At 43.8% G+C, this 26,698-nt stretch overlaps 1 protein-coding gene and 1 long non-coding RNA gene across 22 annotated transcripts; both read right to left on the bottom strand.

The window, feature by feature from the left end:
- Positions 1-16,281: 16,281 nt before the first annotated feature.
- On the bottom strand, positions 16,282-20,279 carry LOC124665584. 16 transcript variants are annotated; one of them, XR_006990631.1, is made up of 4 exons: positions 19,846-20,279; positions 18,746-18,843; positions 18,080-18,219; positions 16,282-17,565 (listed from the first exon to the last, which is right to left on the bottom strand). XR_006990631.1 is itself a non-coding variant. In XM_047202982.1 (3 exons), the coding sequence occupies exons 1-3, from the start codon at positions 19,965-19,967 to the stop codon at positions 16,644-16,646; spliced, it is 399 nt and encodes a 132-aa protein (XP_047058938.1). In that variant the 5' UTR covers positions 19,968-20,279; the 3' UTR covers positions 16,282-16,643. The 16 variants fall into 16 exon arrangements, 2 of the variants coding, with proteins under 2 accessions (XP_047058938.1, XP_047058939.1); XR_006990625.1 differs by having other exon boundaries at positions 18,080-18,584; XR_006990629.1 differs by having other exon boundaries at positions 16,282-16,780; positions 17,281-17,354; positions 17,460-17,565; positions 18,080-20,279.
- A 59-nt stretch (positions 20,280-20,338) lies between these two features.
- Positions 20,339-25,446, bottom strand: LOC124666329. 6 transcript variants are annotated; one of them, XR_006990862.1, is made up of 9 exons: positions 25,044-25,446; positions 24,606-24,685; positions 24,476-24,532; positions 24,038-24,122; positions 23,350-23,512; positions 22,790-23,158; positions 22,146-22,343; positions 20,730-20,916; positions 20,339-20,431 (listed from the first exon to the last, which is right to left on the bottom strand). It is a non-coding gene; the product is annotated as an uncharacterized LOC124666329 (long non-coding RNA). The 6 variants fall into 6 exon arrangements; XR_006990864.1 differs by having other exon boundaries at positions 22,790-22,850; positions 23,091-23,512; positions 25,044-25,445; XR_006990863.1 differs by having other exon boundaries at positions 20,730-20,898; positions 22,790-23,512.
- Positions 25,447-26,698: the final 1,252 nt, after the last annotated feature.

The raw sequence follows: 26,698 nt of genomic DNA on the forward strand, positions 1-26,698 counted from the left end.
GAAAATGCCGAAACTCCCGATGTTACTACACTCGTTAATTCACCCGAACTTGAATACTCTAGTGATGATCTTGATGAAGATTATGTGGAACTTGATGATGATTTTATTGAAAAATGCCATGCTACTACCGATGCAAGAAAAATTAAAAAGTTGCTTGCAGTAACATACCGTTAGATATAAACTGTCTCCGATCCTAAATTTGCCACATCTCCTATAAACATTAGGGATAAAGATTATGATTTTTCTCTCGATCTATCTCATATAGCTATTGTTGAGGAAACACCTTTTTGTGGTACTGAAAAAGAAAGTGCTGTTGAACACATGACTGAGTTATCTACTTTGAGTAGCTTGTTTTCTGATGATGTAAAGAAGCGTACTTACTTTGTTGCTAAAATATTTCCATTCTCATTAAAGGATGACGCTAAAACTTGGTATAATAGTTTGCCACCTAGTTCTATTAAAAGTCCAAAAGAATTGCTTGATGTTTTCTTTCGGAAATACTTTCTCGCTAGTGCTCAACATGCTGCTTTGCGGAGAGTTTATAATTTTGATCGTAGAGATGAAGAGAAATTGCCTGAGGCTTGGGCGAGATTTTGCTCTCTTATTAGAGCTTTGCCTGACCATGATCTAGAAAAGCATGATTTACTTGATATATTTTATAGTGGACTAACCATTGAGTCTAGGGCATTCCTGGATAGTTGTGCTGGTTGTGTTTTCAGAAAAGAACTCCGGACGACGTCGAAGAATTATTGGCTAAAATAGGCCGGAATTATGATGATTGGACTACGCCTGAACCAACTCCAACGCCAATAGTGAAGAAGAGGGGTTTAATTAAATTGAATGATGAAGATATGAGGGAAGCCAAGAAGTCTCTCAAGGAAAAAGGTATTAAATCTGAAGATGTGAAGAATCTACCTCCAATAGAAGATATATGTGAGATAATTCCCCCTTCATCCATGATTGAGGTAAACTCCCTTCAACGCTTTACTAGGGAAGATATTCCGTATTCAAAACCTCCTGCACAATGCTTAGATGAGTTTGATAATTATATTGTTAAGCAAGAAAATTTTAATATGAGAGTAGAGAATCATCTAATGGAAAATTCTCAAGCTATTAGTCAATTGCATGATATTGTGGAGAGAACCTCCAATGATGTTAAGATGCTTGTTAAACATTTTCATATGGTTCAAACTCAAATTGATCAACTCACTAAAGTGCAAAATGACTTGTTGGGAAATAATGCTAAAGAAAAACAAGCTTATGAAGTAACAACTAGAGGTGGTGTCTCTACCCAGGATCCTCTATATCCTGAAGGTCATCCCAAAAGAATTGAACAAGATTCTCAACGCATTGAACCTAGAGCTCATTCTAAGAAAAAGAAGAAGAAACATAAAAATGTTGTAGAATCCTCTGAACCTGCTAATGATCCTAATAGTATTTCTATTTCTGATGCTGAAACTGAAAGTGGTAATGAACATAATAATAGTGAAGATAATGATAAGAATGATACTCCTGATAAAGAAGAGGTTGAAAAAGAACCTGAAAGGCATGCTAAAAATAAAAAGTATACTAAAGAAGATTTTATTACTGAGAAACATGGTAATGAAAGAGAACCTTGGGTGCAAAAGCAAATGCCTTTTCCTGCTAAGAAATTAAAATCAAAGGAAGAAGAACACTATAATAAATTCTGTGATTGGATGAAACCTTTATTCTTGCAAATTCCTTTGACTGATGCTATTAAATTGCCTCCTTATTCAAAGTATATGAAAGATATTGTTACTAACAAAAGGAAAATCCCCAATGAGGAATTTCCACTATGCTTGCTAATTACTCTTTTAATGGCAAAGTTCCAAAGAAGTTGGGCGACCCAGGTATACCTACTATTCCTTGTTCTATTAAGAATAATTATATTAAAACTGCTCTATGTGACTTGGGAGCCGGTGTTAGTGTTATGCCTTTTTCTCTATACAAGAGACTTTACTTAGATAAGTTGATACCTACTGATATATCTTTGCAAATGGCTGATAAATCTACTGCTATTCCTGTTGGTATATGTGAGGATGTTCCGGTTCAAGTTACTAATAACCGCTTGATATTAACCGATTTTGTTGTGTTGGAAATGCCTCGAAGATGATAATATGTCTATTATTCTTGGGAGACCTTTTCTTAACACCGCAGGGGCTGTTATTGATTGCAATAAAGGAAAGGTTACTTTCAATGTTGATGATAAGGAACACACCGTCTATTTCCCCAAGAGGATTGAAAAAGCGTGCGGAGTTAATACTATTTCTAATGTGAGAACTATCAAAGTGGGAACTATTGATTGTCCTATATATGAGCCTAAAGAAGAATATCAAACTCTTGTGATTGGATCCATATCAATACAATTCAAGGTAACATGATTGATTTGAGGTTTATTTCTTCATATGCTATGTAAAATTTATTTGGTGGCAAGACTTGATCAACCTTGTTAACAAATACCTTTTATATGCATAGAGGAGGTAAACAACATCTCTTTCTTCCTCCACTTGCTTTAGTTGCTGTAGCATTTTTAATTTGCAAAATTTCTTAGTTGATTTGAGATTTCAAAAAATTTCCTGGCCAGTAATAATAAACTTAATACCCAGAAAATGTGCATTTTTCAAAGTTTTCAAAAATTCGCGAAAATTACACCGTTGGTCCTATTTTTCGACGAGGCACCTGGGAGCACCAGAGGATGACCTGTGGGGCACCAGAGGGCGCCAAACCACAGGCCGGCGCGGCCAAGGAGGTGGCCGCGCCACCATGTGGTGTGGGCCCCTCCTTGCCCCACTTTGTCATCTCTTCCTCCCAGCACCTTCTCTCTCCCGAAAAAACTCGTACCAAATTCCTCTCACTCGCGTTTTTGCTCAAGAACTCTAGATTTCTCGATCTCTTTGCTCAGCCCAGATTTCTGTTTGAAATTTGGCACATTTGCTCTCCGGTATGTGACTCCTTCGATTATCCAAATAGAATTTTGTTTGGTTGAGTATATCTTGAATATTTTGCTGCTGTAGGTAACATGTTTAGTGAGCTTGCATGCTTGTTCTAAGTGGTAGAAACTAGTTTTGATGCATGATTAGTACTCTAGCAAGTTCCTATGGTAGTTTCCCTCAATTATATGTCACCAAATCAAGTTTTATATTGTTTGTTGAAAATTTCAGAAAATGAAGAAGTTCAAATTTGGAGAATTGTTCAAGAAAGGAACAACCAGCACCGGAAGGCCTTCTAGGACCGCCACCCAAATTAGGCGATCGTACAATGAGGACATCATCGCGCCTAGCTTCGCGCCGAAGAGGACAATGGGGCTCCTAATGCCTCATCCTTCCCATGTTATGATTTTCTGACAAATGCAGGGATATTGGATGATTTCTTCACCCTTGTCAACAGGGCGGGCTTAACCACCTACGTTGGAGATGAAAGGGAGCAATACCACATGCTCACCAAAATTTTTGTCGAGAGCTTCAAGTTCCAAAACACGGAATATAATCCGACAGTTGCATTCAAGATCTATGGTACTCCTTTTACTATGGAATTGGAAGAATTTTGTCGTGCATTGGATATTGCCCCTGTAGGTACAGCAAGGAGGATCGATAACAACCCTCGGGACTTGTTGGAGCTCTATCGAGGGATCACCAATGATGATTGTCGCACCATTCAGCGGGGCAAGATAAGAAACATTCAACTCCCCGCCATTAAATATTTTGCATATTACGTTGCCACTAGCATACTTGGTAGGGAGAACACTAGCAATATTTCTAGTTACCATCTTGCTTTCTTGAATATTGCACTTACTGGACAGTACATCTTATCATCTTGGTTCTCTTATTGCTCACCGCTTGTCTACCAAGGGGCCTATTTTTGGAGGAACTATTGCACTCGCGCATTTTAACACATTTAGAGCTTCCTATTGATCCTAATGATGTGCCATTAACCCCTAGGAGGCTTGATATCATTGCTATGAAAAGCCATCAATTTGTTACCACCGAGTCTACTTTAGATAATATGGCCTATAGAATGTTGTTTGCAGACGGGGATGAGAAAGAAATCCCTCTTCCCCAGCCAGGTTTGTTCGATATTGACAGGCAACCATGGTCGCGCACTAAGGAGGAGGTGGATGAACATATGAAGATACAAGATTTCCATCAGCAGCATGACTCCGAGGACGCCGAGCCCTCCTACGATTACACCGTCACGTATCCGGGTGCTTCTTCTAGCACATACCCGGAATATGATCCATCTTCGTCGTACCACGGAGACACTACCTCATGGTCTCGATGGGGTTGAACTCCACTTAGGCCAAAAGCCTAAGCTTGGGGGGAGGTATACCGGCATCACTCATTCTTTGCATATTATGATTGATGGATACTTGTATATACTTGTTTAGTCTCTTTGAGTGGTTTTCTAATGAGAGGAAGATGATATTTGGGGAAGTGCTGCCTGAAAACAGATTCTGGACTGTTACCGTAAAAATTCGTGCGCACAGCCAGAACGGTATTTTGCGAAGCCAATTTTTGTGCATGTTCCCCAGGTTGTTATCTAACTTTCATTAGTTGAGCACTTTTCGAACTGAGCAACGTAAGATTTTTGTAAAAATCGATTTCTGTACGGCTGTCAGGTTTTGGCAGATTTCTGCCATCTCGCTTTTCTGTGTTTCTTTTAGTTTGCTATTTCTTGTTTCCACTTTGTTCCTTTCCCAAAACACAAAAAGACCAAAAATATTTCTGTTGTTTCTCTTCATCATTTGTTTATCTTGGTTTTTGCATTTGTTTCACTTTATTTGCTATTGCTAGTTTGCCATAAGAAAACCCAAAAAGATTTTGCTTTGTTTGCTTGTTTCCTTTTGTTCTTATTCTCAAATTCGAAAACACCAAAAATATTTGCTGTTCTTCTTTGGTTTGTAAAGTTCATTATGAGTTCAATGGTCTTCGGTGGCTGGAGCGTGGTTTTCATTTCATATTATCCAAGCTACACAAGTGAAAAGGCAATAATGACGATCTACGACAATCTGATTGTGGTGAGAGGCTGGTATGAACTCTATTTGTTTTCATTTTTGTACATATACTCATCCATGTGAGCATGCTTAGTTGGTTCATGTGAGGTATATGTCACTTAAGAAAGTTTAGTAGTTCATGATCTCTCATGATTAGCTCCAATCTATTAATATGGGTAGCATGTCATGGATGTTTGCTTGCATTGTTTTATTCATAAGTAAGTATGGCATTGTGGTATCCTCCTCTGAATAATTCATTTATATCGACTTGGCACATGCTCACGCATGCATATGACTGAACAAAAGTCAATTAAGCCTCAATGATTTACATTGCTTCAGAGTTCTTGTATCACTTTTATGCCTCGGTTAATTTATTTTGCCGCAAGCATGATTATGACGAGTCATCGCTCTCTTGATTTGTCGCTCCCTAGTCTTTTTGCTAGCATTCACTTGTACTGAGCGGGAACGCTGCTCGTGCCTCCAAACACATGAAAACCAAGTTATTCCGAGTGTCCACCATAAATACCTATGCATGGCATTTCAAACCATTCCAAGTAAATTCTCATGCGCTACCTTTAAAATCTTCAAAATGCTTCTTAATTTGTGTTAATGTTTCATAGCTCATGAGGAAGTATGTGGTGTTTAGCTTTCAACCTTGTCATTTACTTTTGACGGACTCTCATATGGAATAGTGGCACATCCGCTTATCCAATAATTTTGCAAAAAGAGTCGGCAATGGGATTCCCGATCCCGAATTAATTAACTTAAATAGACACTCCTCCATGGTTTGTGATTGTTGGACGGCACCCGAAGGATTCGGTTAGCCATGGCTTGTGTAAGCAAAGGTTGGGGGAGTGTCATCATCATAATAAAACTAAAATAAAAAGGCACTCCTTCATGGTATGTGATTGTTGGCAGTGCACCCGAGGATTCGGTTAGCCATGGTTTGTGTAAGAAAGGTTGGAAGGAGTGCCACATAAACATGCAAATAATTCATGGGAGCCGCTCTTGAAAGTCCGGTTGGCAAGGTAGTTGGTGTACCCATTACCATTCGTTGACAACAACAAACACTTCTCAAAATAATTTTACTCCTGCTTTACAAATGAAAAGCTCTAGCGCATGTTAATCCCTCGCTTCCCTCTCGCGAAGGGTCAATCTTTTACTTTTATGTTGTGTCTCCATTATTTCTTTGAGCACTTTCTTGAGAGCACAACTCGTCATTCTTAGTATAATATGCTTGTCTCAAAATATGATTGATTGTGGTATAACTTTGATGCTTTTATCTTTGACAATCACTACTTCTAGTCTTTCTATGAACTCCGGAGGTGCCCGGGCATTTATGTTTTGCCGATCAAATACGAGCAAGCGAGATACCACTTTATCATACTCTCTTATGAACATTGCAATCCTGCTTATATACATGATTCATGATGCTTATTATTAATTGTTGGTACCTCTTCATGATTGACATAGCTGTTAGATGATCTTATTTGCATATACCTTATTATGAACTGCTCAAGTATTAGCCATATCATGAGAATATATACATCATATGAGCAAATGTGTTCGTAAAAGTTCTTTTATCGCTCAGTTGTTAACTGAATTTCTTGAGGACAAGCAATAAGCTAAGCTTGGGGGGAGTTGATACGTCCAAAACGTATCTACTTTCCCGAACACTTTTGCTATTGTTTTGCCTCTAATTTGTGTATTTTGGATGCAACTAACACGGACTAACGCCGTTTTCAGCATAACCGTTCGGTGTCTCGTTTTTGTGCAGAAATCCAACTTTCGGGAAAAACCTCGGGATTTTGACGAAAGGGCCTATTTTCCCGAATATCGACGGAGCCGTAAGGACAATTGAAGTGGAGGCCCGAGGGCCCCACACCACATGGCGGCGCGGCCCGTGGGGGCCCGCGCGGCCATGTGGTGTGGCCCCTCGGCCGGCCTCCGACGCCCCCTTCGGACTACTTATTCGCCTCGACCTAAAAACGCACGGGGAGAAGTCGAAGTCGCCGTAAACCCTCCGAACGCCGCCACATCGCGAAACTCCGTCGCGGGAGCCGAAGTCTCCGTTCCGGCACTCCGCCGGACGGGGAATTGGAGGAGATCATCACCGCCATCACCGCCAACGCCTCTCCATCAACCAGCAATGTTTCCCCCATCCATGTGTGAGTAATTCCCCGCTGTAGGCCGAAGGGGATGGTAGGGATTGGATGAGATTGGTCATGTAATAGCATAAGATTGTTAGGGCATAGTGCCTAGTGTCCGTAGATGGTACTTTTATGATATTGTTGCAACTTGTTATGCTTAATGCTTGTCACTAGGGCCCGAGTGCCATGATCTCAGATCTGAACATGTTATTATTTCATCATGATATTCGTTGTTTATGATCTTACCCGCAAGTTGTATACACATGTCGCTGTCCGGAACCAATGGCCCCGAAGTGACGAAATCGGGACAACCGGAGGGGATGGTAGCGATGTGAGGATCACATGTGTTCACGGAGTGTTAATGCTTTGCTCCGGTACTCTATTAAAAGGAGTACCTTAATATCCAAGTAGTTTCCCTTGAGGCCCTGGCCGCCACCGGCTGGTAGGACAAAAGATGTTGTGCAAGTTTCTCATTGCGAGCACGTACGACTAAAATTGGAACACATGCCTATTGATTGATTAGTACTTGGATACCGTTTTATTATTATCCGCAAATGCCTCGCTATGATTGTTACATGAGTTTCTCTCATCCATGCAACGCCCGTCATCCGTCCCCGTGCCTACGTATTTTAATCCTCGTCGTTTACTAAAATCACTACTGCTGTCTTTGTTACTCGCTCGTCGTTATTTCACTATCGCTATCGCTATAAAACTGTTACTACTCGATAAACTCTTGCGAGCAAGTCCGTTTCCAGTGCAGCTGAATTGACAACTCCGCTGTTAAGGCTTTCAAGTATTCTTTGTCTCCCCTTGTGTCGAATCAATAAATTGGGTAATACTTCCCTCGAAGACTGTTGCGATCCCCTATACTTGTGGGTCATCACTTCACCGCTGAAGCGACGAGCGTGCGAACGTAGTCGATGTCAATCTCCTCGTTACATTTCTTCAAGATCTCTGCAACTTTCGTCATATTGTCCTTTGGGGTTGCGAACGGCTGCTGCTCCGTTGGAGTTGCGAAGGTGATCCTGCGGGGAGCTATCAACTCACGCCGGACCTTTTCTACCTCCTGATGAGCTTCAACGATCTTGTCCTCCCAATGCTTTCGGAGTTCCTTGACCTTTGCCAGTCCTTCGTCCACCTCCTGCTCACGCTGGATGAAGTCTTCCACAAAGACTGCGGCGTGCTTCTTTTCCTCCAGCATGCCGGCTGCGGTGTCCTTAAACTTTTTGGCTGTGGCCAGCAGCTCCACTCTTTTAGCTTCTAATGCTTCTATGTCTTCGGGAGTGATGGGTTTGTTAAGAATATCCGAGCGATAAACCGCATCCATGCCTGCTTGTGCGACCATCTCTTCAGGCGACAGGAGGTCCTCCGAGGAAGAGTCCCTGCGGGGTCGCTCCCGCGACATTGGAGATCCCTGATGGGATGGCTGGGGGTCGGATTGGGTGCCTGCCTCTTCGATCCGTGTTCTCCCGGCCGCCGCTACGCTGCAAGTACACGCTTTGGCCGGGCGGAATCAACTTCGGGCCGATCACCGTATCCATATTCCTTCACCTTGCGATCGAACTCCTCGGTTGTCCATGGATTGGGTGTCTCCGGAAATTGGGCTTAGATTTCCCAAAATCGACTCTTCGCCGGAGTTCCGCTTTCTCCGACAGCCTCTTGCCGATCCGGAGCAGCGTTGTTTTCCGGGGCCTCGACCCGCTCGGGACCAGCTCCGGCTTCTTGAGGGGCGCTTCCGGCGGTATGGGCCAAGAAGTGCACGAAGTGACACCTTTGCTTTTCTAACACCCGGGAGACCCGGGCGGATCCGCATTGGTCTTCCACCGTTATTTCCTCGCTCGAGGGCGGATTAGGTGGGTTTTGATTTTTTCAGATCTAAGACGGAATCTTCGCTAGGGAGTTCCTGCGTCTCAGATCGGATCCTCGCGACTGCGTCCTGCTCGGCGGCGGTCGCGTCAGCGCTACTTATTATCTGCAAATGCCCTGCTATGATTGTTACATGAGTTTCCCCGATTTCCGGCGTAAAGGACACGCCCCACAGCGATGGTGTCGTCGTAGCTTCCCATGGCGGAACCCTCCCGGTTCCGGCCTCCAGACGCCGCAGGCCCCACGGTGGGCGCCAACTGTCGTTGCCTATCGACGGTACCTCGGAGGAGGGATCCTCACGAGGGGAGAAGAAGTAGGGGCCATAGGGCGGAGTGCACACGGGACGGTGGTACGCGAGTTACCCGGCCTTCGGAACACCCGCACGATGACGGGGCCTACCGCTGCTTGTCCGGAATTATCTGGGCGCTTTCGCGTTGTTACAATGAGTTGTGGTTGTGCCTCTAGGGTTCCCGGGATCCGGCTTATAAAGGCGCACGGATCTAGGGTTTACATGGAGAGTCCTAGCCGGATTACAGATAGCCTAACTACGGTTCAATGTCTTGCCGTGTACACCACGGATCCGCCTTCCATATACGTCGTCATCGGATCCGGGTTCCTCATGGGCCTCCACGGATCCGGGTTCCTCCTAATGTCGGTACGGATCCGGCCTACCGATCCTCGGGCCGGACTTCTTCCTTCATGATCAACAGCAACTGGGCCGCCCGATGGACCACATGCCTCATCACCATCTGTGGGCCACCCGGGCTTGCCGGATCTAGGCACTGTCGATGGTACACCCATGAAGTATACCCACAGCATACGGGGAAAAAAGTTTTGGTCTGCCGAGGAGTGCTTGATCTGACGGCAATATTTGACGGCAATGTCTGAACGAGTACTTATTATGGCCTTGCGATATGGATCTTCCCCACGGATTCAGGGCAATCTTATCGATGTAGTCAACCAGCTCTGTGCAGCCTCCGGAATACTACTACTACTCGTGCAGTGCAATAATTCTCGATTTGCTCAGACAAGTGACAGCCACGGGCACATTAGTACGCCCTTTCCCACTTTATTCAGCGGGCGTAAACATATAGAGGGATTTCATGCATGTGCTCATTTTCTCTAGTTACATAATATATCAGCTAGCTTACACGATTGATCGCGATCGGGGCTGGTCGCTTTTGATGTTACAGAGGTCCCGGGGGTGCAGCATGGATTTCCGATAACGGTGTGCGTCGTTGCTGCTCTGACGCGGGTTGGACGCCGTCCTGCTTCTCGTGGAAGTTGCAGTTCAGGCTGCTGGATGCCTTGATCGCATGGCCGGAGCCGTCCTGGTCGGGCGCCTCCGAGGATGGCCGTACGTCGTCCTGTTTCCCGTGGAAAGGGTGCTTCTCGGTCGCGGCGTCATCCTTGTCCGGCTCGGATGATGTGAACATCGGGCCTGACGCGGCGGACACGCTGCCGCCGGCGCCGGCGCGGAGAGGCCTCGGCACGGGATTGGTCTTGCAGCCGTCGTAGCACGCGCCGAAGCAAGTCTCCACGGCCTTGCAATCTGCAACAGAAATTATTGCCCGCTCATACGTACGTTCGTGGTTGCACATTACAGATTGAGTCCAACTCCCGAGTTTGGCGCGCATGGATTACCTGGGGCTAGACGGTTGCAGGAAGACCTGGCGCAGGAGAGCTGGCATCCCATGTCGCTGCCGGCGGCGGTGGCCGCCAAGGGTCGCTGGGGCGCGCCTGGGTCGCAGGTCTTGTCGCAGGCGTAGTTGCAGTAGTCGGTCATGGATTTGTCCTTGGCGATGCAGTTCTTGAAGCAGTAGGCGAAGCAGTCGGCGCGCGCCACGCCGGCGAGTAGGAGGAACGGCGCCAAGGCCGCTGCCATCACCACCACGAGGCTAAGCGCACCCCTTCGTCCGGCCGCCATTGCTACGCTCCGGAGTAGCTTGGGATCGCTCGGAACACCCGATGGATCAAACGCGCGCTCGGGCGGTGATCTTATAGCGAGATTCGTCACGCCGGACGCATGAGCGGCTGCATGCGCGCCGCGGCGAAGGAGTGCGTGTGCGTGCAAGAAAGCGAGTTCTTCTGCTTGTCTGCGTGATGGATCGGGCGGGAGAGATCGACGCGTGTAAGTAGGGTGATGTCGCATTGGCTGTGCGGTTGCTGTCTCTGGCTGTTGCCGTTGCTTGGATTCAGGCAGGATAGGCGCCGGCAGCGGTTGTGCAGTGCAGGGGAGGAATGTGTGGGCGCTGCCGTTCAAATCAAGTGTGTGTAACGTTAGGATTCCAGCAAGTCCGTTGAGTTTTCGAATCTCTCAGGAAAGCAACAAAAAAAAAAAAAGACCCATGAGCACTAGCACCAAAGGCGTATTCTTATAAAATTATAGAAGAAGCCAAATGAGCTTTGGAATGGAGGTAGAGTATATTTTTGTATTGTATTACAGAAAATTATATTATGTCAAGTTTAACTAAATTTTTACCAAAAATCGTTAACATGCAAAATATAAAATCAATATCATTAAATAGATAATAAAATATATTTTATATGGTATCTACATATTTTTTGATAGATTCTTCTAAATATTTAGTTAAACTTTAGTTGGTTTGACTTTTCAAAAAATATAAACCTTCTTAAAAAAGTTAAATCAAATAAAGTTTGACCAATTTTTTTTGAAAAATATATTTATTTTGTAGATACCATAGAAAAAATATATACTTGACTATTTACTTTGCAATGTGATGATGAACTTTATCTATTTATAATATTTTAAAAACTATATATTGTATTGTATTACATAAAATATACATGTATAAATATGATGTATTCAGCAAAAAAGTTCAAACGCGTGGCGCACATATTAAAAAAGCATAATGGCCCATAAGGACTGACGCGCAGCCGCTATTAGAAAATAACCTGTGGTACAGAAATATGGTGCACCACTATCATACCCATGGCGCACCAGGCTTGTGCACCATGGGTAAAAACTACTATTGGTGTGATAGTAGAAGCGCACGGCCATGCGCCACGAGAGCAGCTAAACCTGGTGTGCCACGAGTAAGCCTTTTTCTAGTAGTGTACTTTATTTGAAAATCCACTTGTATATCGGGTACCCCACCCCGCCTGCCACCGGTGAGAGCGACCGGAGGGGGGAACCAACCTGTGGAGAAGATGGAGGTGGAGGCGGAGATGGAGATGGTGCTAAGTTTCGTAGGAGGCGGCGATAGATTTATTTTCGGTACCCTATCTAACAGATATACCAGGAGAGCATGCATTCAAGACAAGGTGGGGGGAACCGGTACGTGAGGCCTAGGGGAGAGGCGGTCTGGAGACTTCCGTAATACCCATCTAGGGTTTTGTCCCTCTCGTCGGTGCCACTGCCAGTCCGTTCCACCTCCGATGGCTTTGGGGCCTTGGAGGTGTGGCGTACCATGGCCCCTCACCGGCGTGAGGGTTTCCATTTTTATGTATAGGTTGTTGTTCAGTGTCTTCTTCGAGATGGTGAGGCGGCGGCTGCATCCTTAAGTTAGAATAAAATCTTTCCCACCCTATCATCGCTCCGGGGGTGCGTCTAGCGCTAGCAGAGGGCACATGGAGTGGTGTGTTCAACGAATCTCCTGGGATTCCGTCGGTTTTCGTGTTTGTTAGTGTGGTTTCAGGTCAATCTCTTCCGATCTATGGTCGTTATCATAGGTGTTGGTCCATTGGAGGCTTATCACGACTACTTCCCATATATATACTATAACAAGCTCTACTATGACAAGCTTTGTCTAGCTCTGTGATGGATGAGCCCCACCCACTCGCATTAATGTATGTCGGACTCGCTAGGTGATCCAATGAACTTTTGTAGTTTCTATTACTGAGGCTATTATGGGAACAAATTTGACGTGGAAACCGTTTCACCCTCCTCACGTCGCTCCCTCCTGGGGACCGAGGGGGAGAAATCCTAGCCCCACACCACCGTTGCTCCCCTCCCAGCTGCCCTCCTCGTCGTCTCCCCAGAGACGCCGCTGAGCTAAGCTCGCGTCGCCAGTGAAGGGGCGGTGGGGATCCGAGCTCTCGGCCCCCGCGCGGTGTAGGTGGAGGATCTCAGCGCCGGGATCGTCCTGACCGATGAGGCGGCGTTATGGACTCCTCTTGCTCAGACGGCTGGTGGCCTGAGGTAAGGGAGGCTTCTCCGGGTTTCTTCTTCGGTGGGAGCTCGTGAAGCTAGGGCAGTGGCCCTAAGCTGGTGGGCGGCGTCGACTCTCTGGCAGGGTGGCACTCGCGTGGATGCTGGATGTCGTGCTCGGCTGCGTGGGCAGCGGCTCGGTGGTAGGTGGTGGTCTAGCGTGTTGATCTCTTCAGCGTCGCGCGCGCTAGATCTGAAGGACATCCTTCTTCCTGCCGGATTTGTGGTCACACTTGGTCACCGGAGCTTGGCTGGGTGAGTCATGATGGTGGTGACGCATGCAGCCATCACTCCCTCGCTGGAGGCGTCATCGAGGTTTTTCCCCTTCATCCTACCAATCCCTTCTGCCCCGGTGAAAACCCAATTCCCCTCGGAATTGGTGGCGTCTACGCCTCCGACGTGTTGTCCTTCTTGACGGCACCATTTTGGATAAATGGGGCAGTGTTGTGATGGTCCATCTCGATTGGAGGCAGTGGCGGGTTTCCTCTATAGCATTTTTCTTCGGTTCTCCGGCGAAGGCGCCTTTTCTTAGAGCTGATGTTCCTTCGTGGCACCTTCAGCTTGCGTTAGGTTGGGCGATTTATCATGTACGGTGGTGGAGTTGGTCTCTGGTGTTCTTGGTGGCCAGTCACAGCCTCTACTCTTTGGTCTAAATGTCCCTGTCTTCGGTTTGAGCTCTAGGGTGAGCGACTCCGGCCGACGGTACGGCGCCCTTCGATCCAGGGCGAGGGAGCAGGGGCTTCCTTCGGCTTCGGAAACGGACCATGGCCTTTGGCCGTTTAATGCACACGCGGGATGGTTTCTCCTCGACGACGAACCCCTCCGAGAGTCAACTGTCGTCGCTTCAAGGATAGGGCTTTGCCTTGGTGGCTGAGGACTCCGACGAACAAGCTATGTGTCATGTTTTTGGTGTGTGCTTGCGTGTGTTGGTGTCTTGTAAGCTGTTCTCTCAGCATCCAGTAAAACTATGCCGTTCATGGCTTTATTAATTAAAGAAATTACTGAGACTATTTTACTACTATTGATGATTAAATCGGTGGAATTTTGAAAAGAAAAGGATATACTGGGAGAGCACGAAGGAACGCCGACAGTATAATGGTAGGTGAGATTTGAGAGTTCACCGTCTATTTCATTTCATACCGAGCACACTTTCGTCTAGTGATTAGGGAGTATTTATCAGTAGCATGCAACTCGCGCGCGCACACACACAGCCGATTTCGTTCGGCCTATGGCCAACAGCACCACCGTGCTACTCCTTGTCACCTATCTGAACTGTCGTAGGCATAGGTTCAGTAGAGGTGGCGTCCTGCTTCTCGTGGAAAGGGTGTTCCTCGGTTGCGGCGTCATCCTTGTTCGGCTCGGATGACGGGAAGATCGTCGGGCCTGACGCGGCGGACACGGTGCTGCCGGCACCGGCGCGGAGAGGCCTCGGCAGGGGCTTGGTCTTGCAGCCGTCGTAGCACGCGCCGAAGCAGGTTTCCACGGCCTTGGAATCTGCAACGAAAAATTACCACCACATCACATTTCAAATCCAATCCTATTCCCAAGTTGGTGCGCATGGATTACCTGTACCCAGATGGTTGCAAGCAGTCCTGGCGCAGGAGAGCTGGCATCCCATGTCGCTGCCGGCAGCGACAGCAGCCGCCGAGGGTTGCGGTTGCGGGGGGTCGCAGGTCTGGGCGCAGATGAAGTTGCAGTAGTCTTTCATGGACTGGTCGTTGGCGATGCAGTTCTTGAAGCAGTAGTCGAAGCAGTCAGCGCGCGCCACGCCGGCGAGGAGGAGGAGGAGCGGCGCCACGGCCGCTACCATCAGCACCACAACGCTAGCACTACTACACGGTAGGGATTTAGGGGCACTTTGCCCTGGGGCACTTTTCAAAGTGCCCCTAAATACCCCCTTTTAGAGGCACTTTTGCCAAAATGCCTCTAATGCCCTACCTATTGGGGCAGTTTTGAGAAGTGCCCCAATAGGTGATACCTATTGGGGCAGTTTTGAGAAGTGCCCCAATTGGTATACATCTATTGGGGCAGTTTTGAGAAGTGCCCCAATTGGTATACACCTATTGGGGCAGTTTGGACAAGTGCCCCAATAGGTATACACCTATTGGGGCAGTTTGGAGAAGTGCCCCAATTGGTATACACCTATTGGGGCAGTTTGGACAAGTGCCCCAATAGGTATACACCTATTGGGGCAGTTTGGAGAAGTGCCCCTATAGGTGTACACCTATTGGGGCAGTTTCGAGAAGTGCCCATGTAGGTGTACACCTATTGGGGCAGTTTCGAGAACTGTAGATGTACACTTATTGAGCAGTTTGGAGAAGTGCCCATGTAGGTGTACACCTATTGGAACAGTTTGCAGGAGTGCCTCAATAATACACCTACAGAGCCCATTCGAAGAAGTGCTTCAATATGTAGCAATCTACTGAAGCACTTTGACAAGAGTCCTAATTGGTGCCCGAGGTTCAAGTTAAATTGAAGTTCAATTTAAATTGTGTCTACTGAAACAATAATAGTGTTCAGTTATAAATAATATGATTGCCTACTAAACAATAACAATAGAATGATTGCCTACTAAACAACATGGCACAAGTAACAAAATTCTCAAAAATTGGAAGGCTTGTATTTTTAAAATCCATTCTGCATAAAAAGAAGTTTACCTTTCTAAGAAGGTCCAAAATATCAAGGAAAGCACAGCCAAAAAAAACACCAGGGGATGTACATAGAACTAGGTATATAGGCGAGCTTCGCCTCGCTGTCTGCATCCTGGCTTCATATGGTTAGCGACATAGTAGATTTACTTGTGTTTCCTTATTCTTCTTCTTATAATAATAATACACTAATAAGAAGGAACTTCTAGCTATCATTCTTTTGATTGCAAGTTCCCACGAAATCTCCATAAAAGGTTACGTCACGTAAATTCGTAAATCCGTATCATCTAGTTTTGTCACCACAAAGAACACTGTAGCAGAAAACACAACTCCATTTCGTACATGTTATAGTCAAGGAGGAGCATATTTTATCCATATTTGTACCATATATATAGCTTCAACATAACAGGTTCAACCTGCAGACACTGGTGTGAATAGGGTAGACAACATCATGACCTCAATTTCACCTCTTAGTCCGCAACAAATAAAAAGTTTGTCGCTGTTGATACATTTATTCATAGGCTGGCCTAAAAAAAAGGCAAATAGGATACAATCAAAATGGATGTAGTCCAGCAACCATAATGTCTCGGCATGAAACATATGGTCGACCTCTTTGTGCATTGTCAAACAAATTTTCTTCAATGCCGGCAACCAACAACCATCTACGAAATGTGAGGCAACAATAAATCAACGCCCGAGGCACTGCATTCTTTGGAAAATTGGTTAGATGGCATCAACTATATCCCCGGCCTTCTCACTGCCCGTAGATTCTATGGAGAGTCTTCCTCAATTGAACATTATAAGTCACTGGGTTGAAAGGGCTCAACTAATAACCGTTTCCATACAAACCAGAATAGCAGGTGGAGTGTCTGATCCTGAAAGAAGAGCTGCATCAATCCCAGGTGACTCGACCCCCTTGTCGCCACTTCCTTGCCTGGCTTTAGCAAACAATAGGTGAGTATTACACAATGCAAACAGAAAAGCATGTAATAACCCTGAACCATGTTTTGCCGGCATATGATCCAGATGATGCAAAGGCAAAAATAATGTAGCCTTATTGGTAAAACCGAAGGACTTGGAAAGGGACGTCTTTTCTAAGAATTACTACTATGAAATGGTGACACCCATGAACTAATTCCTCCAAACCAAAATAGAGATTTCTGTAGGCTCGATAGACAGCACATATGGGTTTCAGTCACCGGAACATTAACACTTTTACTGATTTCAGTCTTGGCCTACTCCCTCTGTACCGATTTATAAGACGTTTTACCACACTGTACCGTCTTATAATTCTGTACAGAGGTAATATATCACAAAATAAAACCACCTCAACAACAAAGCTTTCTCCTGCTGCAATATAATAATTATCTGAAGTAAACTAAAAATCCTATTAACTAGGCTCGTGGTTTAGTTTGAGCATGCTCCTTGGAATACCTCTAAACAGTATCTTCTAGAATTAACTTCCAAGTACAACCATCACATGAAAGAAAACACCAGTTCTGGTTGCGCTGCAAGTCATCAATCTTAGTTTTGCATACGAGCAGTTTACACTGTGAAACACAATGCAATGTCCTATTTAAAGGTAAACCGTCGAGTAAACAACAAATACTTACCAATCCTATATGTAGATTCATAACACGCAACTCTTATATAGTGGTCATCTCAACTCCATTTGATTTCTCACAGATAAGCTCAAAAAGGCACAAATATCCATGTGGCCTATACACCACATCATCGCTATATTAAATAGGTAAAGAACATACACATAGGAGAACATATCTAGTGATACCACACCTTATTTGATACCATGATACCACTCTTTAAAAATTAAATTGTAAATGTCAAAAAAATTGGAACTAAAATTTTGTGTGTTCACAAGATGTGTGTTTACATACCTTGTAACTTTCATAAACAAATTCGAATTATCCTTAGAGAAACAAAAAAGAGAAATCCAGCATGAATAGTGTCACATAAAGACAAAAACACAAAATGCCACTATTCACACAACATTTGTCTTTTTTCTTTCTCTTTGTGTATTTTAAATTTGGATCTGAAAATTTTAGACAATGTAAACACACATCTTGTGAACAGCCACAAATTTATTGTAAATTTTTTTGTCACTTAAAAATTTAAATTTTGTAAAGTGATATCATGGTATCATGTGAGGTGTGGTATCACTAGATATTTTCCCATACACATAGATCACCATATGGCATGCCAAGCTGCAGATTACCTTTCACGCAAAGCAATCTCCAAAAATATTTGTATGCGACTCCAGACCGGTAGCTTGCTGAGAGACTTAGAACCGCTTGGGCGACCTTAAACATCAATTGGTGACAACAGACCATATAGATTCCAATATACCAATAGCATCTGCACAGAAACGGAAGAGTGGACATTCAGGTAAAAACACTGCATAGAAGGAGGCATAAAACTTGCGAAGTTTCAGGCATTTTTCTGTATTTACCGGAAAGGTAAGTCCTGGCATTAACGTTACCAAGTATACTTTGGTGAGTTAATCATGCAAGCATAGCGAGGCAAACTCTGACGTACATGATTGATCATGGTAATGGTTGTCCACTTCGTAAGCCAATGCACAAACATATGGTCGAAGACACGGAACAGAACTCTTTCGGGCTTAATCTCCAAAATCCTAAGGAGTAATTGTGTACTTCTAAAATCTCCACATTAAATATCTCCAGTTGTCCTTTAGATATGTTTTTTTGCATGGACAAATCCTAATATTAAGAAATTCATTGGAAGGCATGAGAAAGTGCGACAGGTCTGACACCCCAAGAAAAATTAAAAGAATGGCACTTGCACAAGCACACAAAAGAAGCAAATTTATAACTGGGATCCTGAGGTGGAACCGTGGAAGCAACAAACTGAGATCTTCTACCTTTTCAACGGATGTTCATTAAATATACCCAATCCAAAAGAACAGCAAGTCTCGGGATTTATAGTATGAACTGTCGATCTCCAACCTTTTCAGCTCGTCTTCATTACATTCAGTCAATCGAAAAAGAACAGTTAGGTTTCGGGATTTATGTTGTAGTAAAAGAATAGATGATCTGTCAATGGACTATGCATATGTCTGGCAGGGAGCACAACTCTCCTCTTCATGCATGTTTCAAGGTCTCTAATGAGCCAGGATCTAAACAACACCATACTATGTTTTATAGAATAGCAAGTACATATTTGCATCAAGAGGAACAAAAGTTAGAATGAGAGACACAAACAAACATATTTGAAATGGGACACCCAGATCATGCATAACTTACATTTGGAAACATCAATTAGAACACTCTGCCAACAGTACATTTTAACTGTATAAAGACTGCACACTTGATTAACTTGAAAATATTATTGTTTCACCTCTGACCTGTTAAGAAACTCAAATAAAAATTGTGGGCATAATCTGAACCATGAGACTCCAACAACGAAGACCACTAAGGTATTTCATAGATAATCAGATTATTTCAATTTTATGATTTTCATATGCTTCTTGATAGAGGATTGAGCCGAGAAGGTCAATTTTTCTTTTGCATTATACTCAGTACTCACATATGTAATATTCTTCTAAATAAATTTAGAATTTAGAATTTTATCTCAGTCATCTGCAAACAATTCTCTGAGCACCAACTTGGATCAAAGCATGGTACTTGATGGGGGTGAGAGACGGCACATTCCTAAGTCACTATGGATGGAGTGGGCTCCGAAATTTGTACATGTCCTGGTGACAGGTGATTTAGCCGAGCATGTGTCGTAATGGAATTGCTACAGTTCCATTTTTTCTGATAATAGCATAGCATAGGATGTGCCAAGAGTACCAATACGGCTGCAATTATTCTGATACCTGTTCTTCTAAACATTTAGATTTAAATTATTCTGATCATCTCAACTTTCTAATATCTGAAGCAATACATATGGTCACCAAGATAAAACCGCCAGGAAGCTTAGAATTTTGAAATAGAGCATCTGTCGCTGGAATGTACATACCTGCTCAGAACATTCTGTATTTCTTCTTGATCATGCTCGATGGTCCTGAGACATTGAATAAGTGTCATGCATACCCATTGTGGCATGGCTTCCGTACGACAACGAACATGGTTTGCCCCCATGGATTCTGCATCTGGCGGCCATGACAGCGGACCTAGATAAGGAGGGTGTCAGAACACTGCCATGAGATGCAACCGTTGACATTTCCATCACCTCATACCCATCATTTGCGGACGAGCGGTATATGAAACATATAAAAGTAGGGCGAGGTAAAGATTATACAAAGAAATAATGAACACTACATAAAGTTTAAAGCTGCCATTTATTTCCTTCTAACCTTTCTATCGACAAGGAAATTCACTTTTAACTGAATCATTCAGCCTGTTCTCTCCTCACAGTAAGAATGATATGCTACACTATAAGGATGAACATGTTGCAGTAAGAATGATATGCTACATTATCAAAGCAGATGGCAGGTTTCCGCCAGACCTACCGCTTGCACTCCCTCATCTTCCCAGTGAGCTCCTGCAGCTGCTTGGACTGCCTGTTAGAGTCCTTGATCTTGTCAATCTTCTGGAACCCATTCCTGCAGCAAACAAAAAAAAATCCCCCGTAAGAATCAGTCAACCAGAAAGGAAGCAACCAGGCATAGTTTGAGCACGAGTTGGCTAAATCTGATGCCAGCAGGAAGTCCGCAGTCGAGCAGTTAACTTTTGCTAGCACAACTACAGGATGAAATTGAGACCAAATTTTTTGAAGGAACAACAGCATAAGGGGAAAATGTTCAACCAAGTTCTTGACTACTCCTTGTGCCAACACCTAAGCGACGACATAATCCCGACCCTCAAGAGACGAACAAAGAACAAGTTAACAGGACTATTTACCATAGCAATGGCTAGCCCCGGAGCACTGGCTACCTCCTGGGACAGCGACGTCTCTCTCGTCGCCGAGGCCCTGCGTGGAACAGGGCGTAGCCTGGCATTTCTTGATCATTTATTTGAGGCGCTCCAGCCCCAGAGCAGGAAGATCTTCCTCCATGCCAGTCATATGCTTCTGGTACTCCTTGGCGAACTTCATGATTAGATCCCAAGACAAAAATACAACGAGATCATGATTAATTGGCATGGTAAGTCTTCGAAGGAGAAGAGATTTGTTGCAAATAAAGTTGATTTTTCAGCGAGATGAACCAAAACTGATGCAATAGCTCAGGTTAACAACAACTCAGACAAAGGGACTGATAATAGCTTCAAGGTGCAAAATAAGATTCGATGCGACATCCAATATGCTTATGTTCCTTAAACTAGGTGGACAAAACTCCTGCCAGAGGTTCTAAATTATCAAGAATTTCACAAAATACAGAATCCAGAGGTCTATGTTCATTAAACCCAACCAAGAGGTTACAAATTGCAGCAACGGATTTTCATAGAGCAATGGCTGCTCACATAAATAGGGAATTCGTTGAGCCCTTATCTACCTTTAGTAATCACCTCATGACTGATAGTTCCACATAAATAGGGAACTTGTGCAAGCTCATTAATTGATTCTCTAGTGAATGCTTTGCTTTTCTTAAGTTTCTATGGGTGTGTAGTATCTTGTTCATTCAGTGCAGTATAACATAATGATGAGCTCTCTGAATAAGTGCATCTACATGAACATATTGAAAGCAGGTGCGGACAGAAGTGCATGGGGGTAATAAATCAACAAGATGATACCTTTATAAGGTCCAATTATTATCTATCTGAAACCTGAGGTTAAGTTCTTGATTTTTCACATATATTCTATACAAAGAAAGGAGCAAGTAATCACAGCTGACAATAAAAGTTAATATCTATAGACGGTTAACATTTTATATCACCACTGGGATGAGAAGAACCTTCCCCAATTCAGATGGTTTAGCAGGCTTTCCCAATTTCCTCCTCTCTTTTCTTCACAGAAATGTGTCTTTTCTATTCAAGTATATTACAGGGTGACTGGAGTATAGGAAGAAACAAGCATCTTTCCAGATCATTTTGTGTCTAGGAAGAAACAAACATCTTTCTCTGCAAGTATCAAACAACCTGGGTTCTATAATTGATGAAAGGGCCAGATTGCCACCGTTCCATAGCAGTACTTGCAATATGATGTGATTTAGCACTGGATAGTTCTAGAATTCAACAAATTCCCTACTCAAGTTCAGGTAAACTCAAGTTCAAAGTTCAGCTGAGTGTAGAAAGATAATGGCATGCAGCCTCATCACAATTCACCATTGCATCCGAACAGGAACCAGCAGGGGCTCTTAGCAGGTTAATTAGCAGGATTACCGGGGAGCCTTGCTGTCGGCGGTGGTGTCATGCTCGTAGTAGCCGTACCCGAGGTGGGCGCCGCACTTGCAGCACAGCAACCACCACCACCCTACGTCCGCCTCAAACACCACCACCCTCCACCGCCGCCTCGTCACGCCGGCCGCCATGTACAGCACCAGAGAGCTTAGCTTTAGGTCGTACCCGCACGCCTTGCATCTGCACAGGGAACGGAGGAGGTGAGATCGACGCACCTAGCAGAGACGGCGGCATGAATATAAAATGCAATTTCAGAACAACACATTCCTCTTTTTAGATAAAGTCATTTTGACAAGACAAGCATTTCTCGGTTTAAACATTTGACCCTTCACTTTCCTAGTGACACCCTCCATAATACATCTTTCCGACATCAACATCTTGCAACCTATACTAACATCATACAACTTAAAGTTACTGCCTCCATGGGGTATATGCAAGAAAAGGCATTTGATTGTAGAAATACCGATACATGAATAAATTATTGACCACTATCTTCAAAAACTACGAGCAAGGCCGGCAAGAGTAGAATTGTCTCAAGTTTTGTTGTATCCGATATATGAGCTTACTGATTACTTAAGTGATGTGAAATATAAAATACCAGATAAAGAAAGGTAGAGCACACTCACATAGTGATTTGTTTTCTATCCAGTTTGTTGCGAAATTCTTGCATTTGACCTTCTATCCAGTCTACAAGAATTAAGGTGCAAGACGGAGATATAGCAACAAAATGCCATTCACTCTGATATGTTGAAGGAATATATAGAGTATGACAGATATAGTAATATACAACGATATCTCTGAATCACATCACAGTAACATCTTGAACTCAAATGCATAGCATCCCAGTTTCAATAGAAGGTTCATAAACTGGGCCTAAGCTATTAATCTCTTACAAAGTATCAAGATCATAAGGATTCTCATACTCACATGTAAATAAAAAATTATCCGCCAGACCACCACTAAAAGAAAGCATTTGTAGTCGTTTAAGTAATACTCTACAGAAATCAGAATTGCGTTAGTATTTTCAAAAATGATATTCTAGGATTTTAGAAGCTACCTTACTTGATGTTGGAATACAAAATGGAAGAACATATAGAAATGAGTTAATAAACCGTAAATCAGGTATGACTGCCATGTTCACACATACATTCTCTCAAAAGGGCTATATCTGAGTTGGGAAATATACCTACAGGCTCAGTGAAAGAATACATGCGTCCATGGCCTGCAATGTACAAGGGGTAGCAAAATCTCACTTTTGTTTATCCAGCACTCATTTAATTGCTTCTAGTAATCCAGCCTTTTATGGAGAACTAATGCATGTACTCTGAGAAAAATACTAAAGTAGGTTCCTGCAGTAAACATCGAACATAGAATTGAGTGTAAATTGATGTGTAATCTAGAAGCATATTTCATATAGCTAGCCTATGTATCCAGAATAAGTAAATAAGTTATAAATAATCAATTCAATAACCTATGAGAGGGCATAGTTGGCACTTTATTTTCTCGATGGCTTCCACTTTTTAAATTTGTTTGAGGTAGCAAATAACCAGTATATTGCACCGCATTAACAAAATACTTGCATGTAAGGTTAGTGTGTACAAAGAAATGCCTGGTGGAAGCTAGATGTGCGAGAATGGTTGAAAGCAAATAGCAATGGGTTGCTACACAAGTGTAGGCGCAAAGATTTATCAAAGTTTAAATATAAAGAAGGACATGGGATGGACAGAGAATTGATATACACATATAATCAGAGTGGGCACACCATCAACATGGCTTTTGTTTTTTTGTTTTCCATGTCCATTATGGCCTGCCGTTTCAGGCAAAGAAATCTCTGTTGAAAAATGTCCGGCGCAGTTAAAATATTGCACACGAACCTGTTATAGAGCACTCAAACTGCACACAGCAAAAACTTTAGGAAATAAAACCATCCAAGTGCAGACGCGGCACAACCATGTTAATCTGAAAACAAATTCAAAATTATGAGAAAAAAGAAGTTTGTTTCCATTTAGTATAGTACTTATGCACAAATCTAGATTAACCGATCAGAAAAGGAACAGAGGGTATGGAAATTGCAGAAGCATTAGAAATTATATCAAAAACTGTAATATTCTTTGAAAAACTGTAACGCACTGACAACGAAAGCGTTGTCAACGAAACTGTAACTTATCCTTGCATTCATTTCAAGCATATAGCTAATGAAATCGTCTCTAAAACAACCCACACACGTGCATGAAAATTTTAGTCGCTACCTTAAACATTATCCTACTGGAGCACAACAGAAACAACCAATACAGAGAATTCACCATGCTCACCTCTCACTGTCTTCCTTGCTCTATAGAGCCATTGCATCAAGCACCAAAAGTGCAACCCTGCAAATGCCAATCATACACACAACATCAACACATAATTACGTCAAACTAAAGCAGCAGACGAGGAAGCTACCTTCAGCGTGGTGTTCATCACCTCAGGGCACCTACTCCAGATTTGGATAAATATATTTGATCTCCCAAATATACAAATACCTAAACAAAAAAATCCAGAGCTTAATGCACAGTGCTGCACCATACAAATAAATTACCTCTGAAGCTAAATGAAGGCAATTTACCATCAAAGAAATAAGACATCAGTTGCTGAGATATAAAGTACAAATACCTAAGTGATAATTTTCCTAGTTAACAGTGGCAATATATTTAGACATTGACATAAACTACAAATAATTGTAGCATGCAGCACAGTCAAACAATATCACATACAGGTTGTGAGCAAATAATTCTACCCCTATCACAACTCAGCAAATAATTCTACCCCTATCACAACTCAAATGGAACAGGGTAAAATCCCCTACATTCATATCACTATTGGATTCGATTTTGCGCTTACAGCACGGGGAGGTGAGCCTGAGGTGCGAAAGTAGCAGCACCACAGGGTAGCCGGAGCACTAGAGGAGCCCAGGTCGACGCAGGGTCCAGGAGGTGGTCGCAGGCGTCGGGGTAGAGGAGCAGGAGCACGGGAGGTCGTGGCGGAGGTCGTAGACGAGGCCTGGCTGCCGGAGGGAGTAGCCAGAGGCACGGGTGCACGGACGCGGCGCCGGCAATCCGAACCCCACGGATATAGTTGCCACGGGGACACGCGGAGGAGGTGGGGTGGCTTGGCGACGGTACGAATCCTGCGGAGGTGAGGAAGGCGGAACATCACCAGCGATCCGCGACGCGGGAGGCCGCCGCCGATGGCCGGTAGGGGACGGTAGAGGGCGGAGCTAGGGTTTATAGCGGTGTGCGCGCGGGAGCCGGAGGGTGCCGCGGTGGTGGGGGTTGACGGAGGAGACCGTGCCCCAGGCCGTGTAAGCAAGTGACGGCGGCGGATGTGTCCGGCATCGCTGGAGCGAGCAGGTGGCGGCGGCTGGAGGCGGCTGGCGGCGGAGCATCTCGGCGGCGAGAGGGGAATCGAAGGGACGTGAGGGGTGGTGCTATGTGCCGACCTGGTCGGCGCCGACAACGTCCCACACAACCTTGGTCGTCTGTGGGCTTGGCCCATTATCGTTGATTTTCGTTGGGTCGATTCGGCTGTTAACTGGGCCGCAGCCCATCAGGTAACCTCCTTTTCTTTTTCATTTTCTTATTTTTTTTCCTTTTCCTTTTCCTTTTCCTTTTCCTTTTCCTTTTCCTTTTTCTGTTTACAGTTTTGTTTTTAAAAACTATAAAATTTTACAGGCCTTTTCATATTTTCAAAAACAAATGTCTACAGATTTTAAAAATGTTAGATTTTCAATTCATTCACAATTTTAAAATCATCCAAAAAAATTAAATTGTTCAAAATAAAAAATTTGTTCAAATTTTGAAATTTGTTCAAATTTGAAAAACGTTCAAAATTTAAATTTGTTCAAATTTCAAAATTCGTCCAGTATTTCGAAATTCATTCAAGATTAAAATTTTGTTCCAATTTTGAAATGCATTCAAATTTCAAAATTTTTCAATATTAAAATTTTGTTCAAATTCTAAAATTCATTCAAATTTGGAAATTCATTCAAGATTCAAAATTTGTTCAAAATTTTGAAATTCGTTCAAGATTCAAAATTTGTTCAAATTTTCAAATTTTGTCAAACTTGAACATTTTTAAAATTTGAAATTTTCAAAAACTATTTTTAAACAGAAAAATAAAACAAGAGAACAAAAGAGAAAACAGAAAAAATAGAAAACGGAAAAGAAAAAGCAAAAGGAGAAAAAACATGCAAAAATCGCCTAACCGGGCCGACCCACACCACGCGTGGGGGGTGTGCGGCGCGGTGCATGTGCCGACCTGGTCGGCATATAGGAAACGCCGTGAGAGAGCGCCTACGATGAAAGAGGGGTGTCGCCGTGTCGGGCCGGGTATTGACCCAACGTGGTGGGCCTACTGGGCCTGGCCAGTTTGACCGTTCCAGTTGAACCGTTCCAATTTGGCAGGGGCCTGGATGGGGGCTGGCAGGTCCCAAATCGAAGGTAGCCCCGGCGGAATGGAGACACCAAGGCGGCTCTAAAGGGCCATCGCTTGCGGGC

Source organism: Lolium rigidum, chromosome 6, assembly GCF_022539505.1.
Source record: "Lolium rigidum isolate FL_2022 chromosome 6, APGP_CSIRO_Lrig_0.1, whole genome shotgun sequence".
Taxonomy (NCBI): Eukaryota; Viridiplantae; Streptophyta; class Magnoliopsida; order Poales; family Poaceae; genus Lolium; species Lolium rigidum.